This window comes from Schistosoma mansoni (assembly GCF_000237925.1).
Source record: "Schistosoma mansoni, WGS project CABG00000000 data, supercontig 0147, strain Puerto Rico, whole genome shotgun sequence".
Taxonomy (NCBI): domain Eukaryota; kingdom Metazoa; phylum Platyhelminthes; class Trematoda; order Strigeidida; family Schistosomatidae; genus Schistosoma; species Schistosoma mansoni.
In genome coordinates this window covers 372097-382028 of record NW_017386044.1, presented here as the reverse complement: position 1 = coordinate 382028, position 9932 = coordinate 372097, and the positions used below count along the sequence as shown (strand labels likewise).

The 9932-nt window shown below is 34.3% G+C and overlaps 1 protein-coding gene across 1 annotated transcript; it reads right to left on the bottom strand.

The window, feature by feature from the left end:
- Positions 1 to 619: 619 nt before the first annotated feature.
- Smp_204720 (unnamed protein product) lies at positions 620 to 3015 on the bottom strand (the record flags this gene model as incomplete). Its single annotated transcript, XM_018792717.1, has 2 exons — positions 620 to 740; positions 2534 to 3015. 2 exons carry the CDS (start codon positions 3013 to 3015, stop codon positions 620 to 622), a joined length of 603 nt encoding a protein of 200 aa, XP_018644667.1.
- Positions 3016 to 9932: the final 6917 nt, after the last annotated feature.

Here is a 9932-nt window from a genome sequence, read left to right as displayed (position 1 = left end):
TGCATCGGTTCAAGTTGCCATACCTCATTAGCCCAACAAGATGAACACCAAATTCATAGAAGTCGTTACTTCAATGGTCGTAATATATAAAAGAAAGATTGTGTATAAGGATATAATACAGGAAGAAAGAATTAGTTTGTAGAAATAAATAAATAGAGCAATTTAATCTGACAGTTTAAGGGAAGATAAAGAGTGTATACACCTACGCCATTGTGATCGATTCTGAGCCATGTCATCCATAGTCTCCAACCATTGCTTACGATAGTCACACGAACCCCAAAACAAATAGTCTGTATCTATCACCATGGATTAAACTAGAGATACCAAGACGTGAATAAATTCAACTGATCAATTCTAAATAAGATAAAATACTCACCTTATATTCGATTATTATAGCCATAACTCCCATTCAACTAAAATACAAGCTTTACATTAATATACATTATCTTGGAAACCATAAATCAACAATATACACAAGTATTGAACAAACATACTGATCGAGGGGGGGGGGTAATATAAACAATTGAATGAAACAAAAGGAATACAATGGGAATGTACACTTTTGTTTCTCTTTTTTTTTGTTTTTTTTTGAAAAAAAAAGAAAAAAAACATTATTTTTTTATTTTTCATAAAAATTTTCCGCCCATTTTACATAAGGCATAGCAAATTGAAAATGTAATTGTTGACGTGATTTACGTAATATTGAATCCTTGTAATAAAATCTATTTGCATATTGAATGATTGATAAGAGAAAAAAAAACACAGAAAAAAACCCAAATTAGAATCGAAGTTATGAAGAGTAGAAAATGGATTCACAAGTACAATTTAATGATTAAAGTTTATTATCAGAATGGGGGGGGGGTTGTGGAGATTTTAGTAATTTTGTATAGTTGAGATCATGAGTCAATTGAAGCCAGACAACCATGGAAAACCTGGAAGCACTGGACAACCGTTTCGTTCTATTATGGGATTCCTCAGTGGCAGTGTGCATCCACGATCCCGCCTCGAGAGATTGAGTAATGACTCTTCGAATCCCATGAATATATTAGTTATCTGGACATTACAGATATACTAATGAGCGTCAATCATTCCGAATTCCAAGGTTAAGGTGCCTTGTCGACTATCTACAACTATCTAACGTCGAAACAAACTGTATATGATCTTGATTCATTTAAACTGCTGGTCGTATTACAATATGAACTCATTAGAATCCGTTTAGAATATGGGACTAAACAACCGTAACATTAATTATTATTATTTGATGATAAATCATTGTAAAGGAAATCAATTTGCCAATTTCCTTTGATTGAACTTTGACCACATAAACGATGAGAAAAGTGTAATTCGGTTGAATCTCATTATATAAACGGAGTGGTCTCTTAGTCTAACTAATTAAACATATTACTTGTTTAACTACCTAAAAACATTTTATTCAATACATAATTGTATTAGAAATATCCTCAATTATAGAGTAGTAAAGCCTAAATGAAATAGGTGACTAACATTATTTGATCTTTAATGATTCATCGACTAGTAGTAAGTGTTATATTCTAATGAAGAATAAATAAGTGGTAACTGATAAGGATCTCTTATGGACTATTGGGAAAAGATGTTGGAAGTGGGTAGGACATACATTAAGGAAATCGCCAATGTGCATTACAAGGCAATCTCTTACTTGGAATCCGGAAGGGTAGCGGAGAAGAGGAAGGCCAAACAACACATTACACCAAGAAATAGAAGCAGATATGAAAAGGATGAATAACCACTGGAAAGAACTGGAAAGGAAGGCCCAGGACAGAGTTGGATGGAGAATGCTGATAAGCGGCCTATGCTCCTCCACGAGGGGTAACAGGAATTAGTAATATAACTATATATATATATATATATATATATATATATATATATTACTGTTATACAATTTAGTATTCTTAATATATTCCCAGTCTATTGGTTACAGTCTCTCACACTTAACTCACGGTCAATTTTGATTTAGTCTTGTATAATTATTATTTTTCATTTCATGGTGTGATGCTGTTTGATCTGTTTGTTTATAAACTATGTATGTCTAAAGTACATGATTCATATAGCAGAAGCTGATATTGGAGTTTCGGACTAAACCGACTGGATTAGGTGAGAAGAATCAACAAGGACTTAAAGTTGACTCAAGGTTATTCGTACTGGTTAATGCATCATTGATTTGGCACAGTGCCAAGATCATATAAGTCGCTATTCTGATTGGAAATTTAATCACGTGATAAATAACAAGGGATTAGAATACAATCATAAGTTGTATAAGTTGTATAAATGAGTTTATTATAACCATGAAATGTAATCTTCGAAGTCCCAGAGTGAACATCAACTCTGAGATGCAAGTACATCCAACTGACGAGTCGAGAATAGGACGAAACGCGCGTCACTATTAGCCACTATCCATTTTTGCTTATAATACTTGTAAATTAAGGCTATAAGAGACTAATCAATTACAATCTTAAACATCAATGGAAAGATTCAAAACAAACAAATATCAACTCACCTTATAGCTCTAGCCATTTTTTCATAATCCATTAATTTATTATTACGATAATGACCCCATTCTTTTGCAGCTAATTGTGTATTTATAATACGAAATAAACCAGTTGATTTATTAACCCATTGAAATGAACTAGTTTTACTCATTTGTAAACGATATAATATAAATTGCCATAATTCCATTTGTTTATTTTTATATCGATCATGATTATTAGGTAAATGTGAATGTGAATGTGATTGTGAATGTGAACATTTGAGTTGTTTTTTTGATCTGACTTTATGGATAGATTTTGGTTTTAATTCATTTAAAGGGGTTAGTTGCTGGGTATCATCATTATTATCATTACCATTACTATTACTACCATTACTATTACTATTACTACCATTACTATTACTACTACTATTGTTATTATTATTAATCTTTTTATAATGATCATCTAATGACTTATTAGATAACCAAGAAGTTGTATAGAAATCTTTATACATACGTTTTGTTAAATGTTTAGGCCACCATGATTCTTGATCATTTATTTCTTTAGATGATTCTCTATAATGTTTAGATGAAGTTCTCTTTTGATGATGATTATATAAATTAGATATTGTAGGATATGTAAAGTTTTTTAATCGATTATTCAGTTTCTCATTTTCCTTCTTCCTCTTCTTCTCCTTCTTCTCTTTCGTCTCCTCCTTCTCCTCTTCCTCCTCCTCCTCGTCATCATCATCATCATTCGAAGAACAAGAAGATGACGAAGACGATGACGATGAATCAGATCCATATTGATTATTTGAAAAAGAACTTTTATGTTTAGATTTATGTTTCTTAATTCGATATTTTCTTAAATGTTTTTGACGTATTAAATTATTATAATATTCAGCTTCAGAACATGTTAATGTACTATCTGAATTATATTCATCATTATTATTATGTAATAGGTCATCTTCAAAATGTTTTTTATCCTTATTGTTTGAATCATCATTATGTTTAACTGAGGATGAAGATGCTGATGATGATGATGGTGAAGATGAAGAAGAAGATGATGATGTTGACGATGTTGCTGAATAGTCTGAATTATTGATTTCTTCTGATATAGATTTTAAAGAATTGACTGTTGAAAAAATTTGTGTAACATCATCTGTATGTAAATCTAAGTAAATTATTAATAGAAAAAGAAAAGAAAGATGTTTGGAAACATTACAGATTGAAAGGAATCTTTGGAAAGTAGGATATTATCGATTAAAAAGGGATTCTATCATGATATTATACTATTTGAAAAGTAGTTTTAAACATAAAATTACGTTAGATAGGGAAGTTATTGAAATCTAGATAATGGACGAAACACATATCCTTGGTTCCACTGCTAGTCACTATCCATCTTTGCTAAGCAAAGATGGATAACGCGATGGCGTTTGAAGTGAAAGGTAATAGGTTTGCGTAACAGAATGAACATCAACTCTGAGATGCACGTACATCCAGCTGATGAGTCCCAAATAGGACGAAACGCGCGTCAAACTGGATTCCACTGCTAGCCACTATCCATTTTTGCTTACCATGCTTGTGAATTTAGGCTATATCGAGGCAATATGCACAGTATGTACATATGCCAATTAGAGACTGACCATTTGCAGTCCTAAAAACATCAGTGGAAAGATCCAAACAAACAATACTATGTAAATTTCACTATCCATCTTTGTTTATAATGCTTGTGAATTAAGGCTATATCGAGAACTGCAATTGATCAGTCTCTTAATGGCATATGTGCATACTGTTAGTATTGCCTCGATATAACCTTAATTCACAAGTATTATAAGCAAAGATGTACGGTGGCTAGCAGTGGAATCCAGTTTAACGCGCGTTTCGTCCTATTTGTGACTCGTCAACTGGATGTACTTGCAACTCAGAGTTGTTGTTCACTCTGGGACTCGAACCCAGTTCCTTTTGATTGTAAATTAAGGCTACATCGAGGCAATACGCACAGTGTGCACATATATGTCAATAATAGACTGATCAATTTTCCATTCTATACATCAATGGGAAGATTCAAACAAACAATACCAAGTGAATTTAATTAAATACATGATTCAGATCACTATTGAAAGTGTAGATGAACTGGTTGGCCATTTCGTCCTTGTGTGCAGCTCCTCGGCAGTGCTCATTTTCGATTCCGCAACAAATGGATTCACATCCAATATTTTCGGTCTTACGCGTGAATGCTTAACCTTTAGACCACTGAACCAGAATCCAACAGTGTTAATGTCTAACTTCAATCGGTCTTGTATATCATTTATGTATCTGAAATCTTTTTTATCCATCCGAAATGATCTATTCGATGAAGTTGTTGTAAAATACTCAATATTTTATCATATCTCATTAATCAAATTCATAATCATACATTCAGTTACGTTTTAAATCTCATTTAGACATTGTATTTCAGAAATTTGATGAGAATGTTTCATACTATTTGATATTTTTATAAGTAACTAAAATGTTTTCTATGAATTTCATGGAATTCCTACACGATCTTTGGCATTAGAGATTGTGTTCTCATATTGAATTTACGAATGTATCTAATCATTGACATTTTAGTGATGTCATCAAACAAAAGTGAGACTAAAATTGGCCAACGTATAACAATCAATTGGAAATATTTTTTTTTATTACTTACTTTACTTATTTACGCCTGTCACTCCCAATGGAGCATAGGCCACCGACCAGAGTTCTCCAACCCACTCTGTCCTGGGCCTTCCTTTCTAGTTCTATCCAATTTTTGTTCATTCTTCTCATGTCTGTTTCCATTCCTCGGTGTAATGTGTTCTTTGGTCTTCCTCTCTTTCTTTCACCTTCAGGATTCCATATGAGTGCTTGTCTTGTGACGCAGTTTGGTGCTTTCCTCAATGTGTGTGCTATCCACTTCCAGCGCTTCTTCCTGATTTCTTCCTCTGCTGGAATGTGGTTTGTTGTCTCCCACAGTAACTTGTTGCTGATAGTGTCTGGCCATCGGATCCGAAGTATTTTGCGCAGACAACTGTTCATAAACACCTGTATCTTCTAGATGATGGTTTTCGTAGTTCTACAAGTTTCCGCCACATACAGTAGGACTGTCTTGACATTGGTATTGAAAATTCTGATCTTGATGTTGGTTGACAATTGTTTTGAGTTCCAGATGTTCTTCAATTGTAGGTATGCTGCTTTTGCTTTGCTGATCCGAGCCTTCACATTTGCATCAGATCCAACTTGTTCAGTAACGATGTCCTCCATATATGTAAAGGTTTTTACATCCTCTAAAGCTTCTCCGTCAAGTGTAATTCGATTGGTGCATGTTGTGTTGTATCGGAGAATCTTGCTTTTCCCTTTGCGTATATTGAGACCTACTGCTTCTGAGGCTGCTGCTACACTGGTCGTCTTCTCCTGCATTTGTTGTTGCATGTGTGATAGAAGAGCTAGGTCATCTGCGAAGTCTAAATCGTCCAGTTGCATCCTAGTAGTCCACTGTATCTCGTGCTTCTCTCCAGATATTGACGTCTTCATAATCCAGTCGATTACCAGGAGAAAGAGAAAAGGTGAGAGTAAGCGACTTTACCTAACACCGGTATCTACTTCGAATGAGTCCGTGAGTTGTCCTCCATTACATTATATAATGCGTAACGAATTAAAAAAAACACAAATCTGTACAATATTAACTGTAATAATAATAATCACTTACTAGTAATATCTAATGTATCCATCCAATCGATATCTGTACTTTCTATTTGTTTTTCTAAATCAATTAATGAATATTGATCATTGATTATTGATAATTGATTCATTTGATTATTATCTTTACATGGTAACAATTTCATTTGAGATGATAGATCATATTCATTTAAATAATTTGAAGTGAATTTTTCTAATGTATTATAGTTACCATAGTGATTATTATTATTATTATATTCATTTATATGATCATTATGTTTCATTATATAATTCATATAGAATAATGATGGATCTAAGATATTATCAAAATGATTGGATATATTTAATATATTCATATATTCTGGTGTAATATTGGAAGGTAGTAACCTCTGATCTGTACATTTCGAATGAGTTGTTAAATCTGATGCTTCTGCTGCTGCTCTTGGTGCTGCTGCTGCTGCTGCTGCTGCTGATGATGATGATGATGATGATGATGATGATGATGATGATGAAGACGAGGATGAAGACGAGGATGATGATGATGCCGATGATGAAGATGATGATGATGGTGAAGACGATGAAGATGAAGATGGAGACGATGAAGGTGATGGAGAATTGTCTAAATAACTTTTTAAATCATTTCTATTACATGTAAATGAATCTATAGATTCTGATGAACATGGTGATGTTGATTGCCATATTAATTCATCTGATATATCTGTATAAATTTCATTCATAAAATCGTTTGTTTTATTATGATCATCATTATTATTATTATTTAATGTTATCTCTTCATGTTTTAGATTATTTTCAATTTGTAATAGGAAATCTAAAGAAAATATAGTGGGTGAGTAAGTTATTACGTAATCAAAGGGCAGAAGTTCTATATAGGACTTATTGTTATTATTAGGTACTGAATACAGATGAGCCAAACAAGTTGATTGATTTGTGTGAGGGCTGTGATACTGTTTGGGTGACCAAACCAAAGCAGGTGGTTTTCTTAGGGGACCACACCCGGAACCATTGATGTAAAGGTCTAATCCAAAAGGCAGTGGAACAATGTTAGGAGATACAATCCCATGGTAGTTGGTGACCCTCAATGGGTTCATACGCCATTTATTCCCTCAAAATCCTTGAACCCATGTGCACCATTGGTTTGAAATCAGGGTTTACTAATTCCCCTAGATGAATTCTCCGTATCCATCAACCCGGTTAAAGCGCTGGATATTCGCTTTTTCTCTTCTAAATTTCTTAAACAACATCCCGATGCAATAAGGTAGTGAATAGGATTTCCCTGATGGTGACTGTATAAGCATGGCCATGTGAGAGCGTTTGGAGAGGGACAGCTAACTCCTCCCACCCTTGGTCGTACCAGGGTATTTAGAGGCAGAAGAAAACATTTAGCTTTATTTCAAGATTTACTATCAATCGACTCGTTATCTTCTTTAATGTCAAAATATAAAGTTTTACAAATTCAAATGTTACTGATTACTTTTTTTTATCCATTTTAACCAATAATGAAATAAATTGAATTCGTTTATTCTTTGGGTTCCCTACAACTATTCACTGTCTAGGAGAAACATATACATAAGGTTATATAAGAAAGTATTGCCTGGAATAAGTTAGCCGCTCATAAGTTTTGCTACTCATCGGATGAATAATTGAATACACCAGAGAGAGAGAAAGTCAACTGAAAATAGAACAGCTCATTGAATCAAAGAGGCTTCTGAATTAAGCAACCAATGATATACATTAGGTAATTCTGATTATTAACATGGATTAACCAGTATAATTCTTCAATGGGGATAGTTCAAATCCCAAATGATAATTTAGAATACTGAGAACCAATGTCATTGATATAAAACAGATCATTCAATGTTGGTATGAATCCATACATTTTCTCTAATCAATTGATTGGTACAAGTATCTAAATACAGAGAAACCATGAGTATAATCTATAATATTCTCTTACAGTTGTCTTTACTATTATCAGAAGAGGCTTTTGTGAAGATTTCAGTAATTTTATAGTTGAAATCATGAGTCAATTGAAGATAGACGACCATGGAAAACCTGGACGGTCGTTTCGTCCCTTTGTGGGACTCCTCAGCAACGCGCATCCACGATCCCGCCTAGCGAAGATTCGAACCCAGGACCTACCAATCTCGCGCTACAGCACTTAACCTCTAGACCACTGATCTGGCTGGCATCCAACGGTGTTAATGTCTAACTTCAACCAATCCACAAAATTGAGCAACCATTCACCAATGTCTTCAGTGAGTTGATATCTTCCAACAGACCTGATTAACTCTACTGGTTACCGCTTCTCACTAGAACTTCCGGAAATATCTCTTGAAGTCAGTCACTAGTGAGCATATGATTATAATCAGAAGGGGCTTTTATGGAGATTTCAGTAATTTTATATAGTTGAAATCATGAAACAATTGAGGCTAGACCACCATGGAAAACCTGGAAGCACTGGACGGCCATTTCGTCCTATTGTGGGACTCTTCTTTACTATTACTATTTCTTTCCATAAGTGTACCAGTCAAAGTTATATCAGAGAGTACAAATATTAAAAACATTATGTATACCATTTAACTTACCATCATCTATTTCATCTGTTTGATTTGTTTCTGTCTTTTCATCCATTGACCATTGAATATCATCGTATTGTTTAAATAGACTACATTGAAATAATTCAGAAAACAAAAGTATAAATGATTTGACTTATAATTATCTATATGACTATGAAAAATAGAAGCTATATTTAGATGTTGAAAGCGTGAGTCAATTGAAGCTGGACCACCATGGAAAACTTGGAAGCACTGGATGGCCATTTCGTCCTATTATGGGACTCCTCAGCAGTGCACATCCACGATCCCGCACTCGCGAGCCCCATAATAGGATGAAACGGCCGTCCAGTGCTTCCACGTTTTCCATGGTGGTCTAGCTTCAATTGACTCACGCTTTCAACTATGAAAATACTAAATCTTCACAAAACCCCTTCTGATAATAATATTTAAATGTATTTGCTTATATTATTTTCCGAATGAGTATATAACATTAACTAAATCTTCAGTAATGGGATTGTGGAGATTGTTTAGTTTTAATTGAGATTATAAATCGATCAACGTTAGTCCAGTATTAAAAACCTGGAAGCACTGAACAGCCGTTTAGTATTAGTATAGGACTCCTCAGTGGTGCCCGACCACTATCGCGCTAGTTCATTGGTTTAGAGGTTAAGCGTTCGCACGCGAGACTAGGGGTGGTGGGTTCGAGTCCCTTTGGTGCAGAGTCATGGATGCGCTCTGCTGAGAAGTTCCATATTAAGGTGAAACGACAGTCCAGTGCACCCGTGTATGTAATGCTGGTCTGAAATTGATCGGTTCATGACCTCAGTTTATTTAATTTGCCTGATCATTTTTGTGAGAATAAATTTGGTATATGGGTGAATTTTTGCCGGGAAGTGAAGTCATTCAGTGAACTATTGTAAGTCGGGAAGTAACAGGTAGCTGTTTCTGTCTAGTATGGAATTTCTTATTCATGACCCAAAGTCTTCAAGTCTTGTAGAGAAAGTGCAACCTTAGGAATAACAAGTTGGTACTCTATGTTTCTTATCTCGTATCACTAACCATATAAAACGACAAACATTCATTTATACTGGTAATAAATGTTTCATCCTCAACACAGTTGAACTACACAGTCACGACATTCAGTGAGAAACTCGGGTACT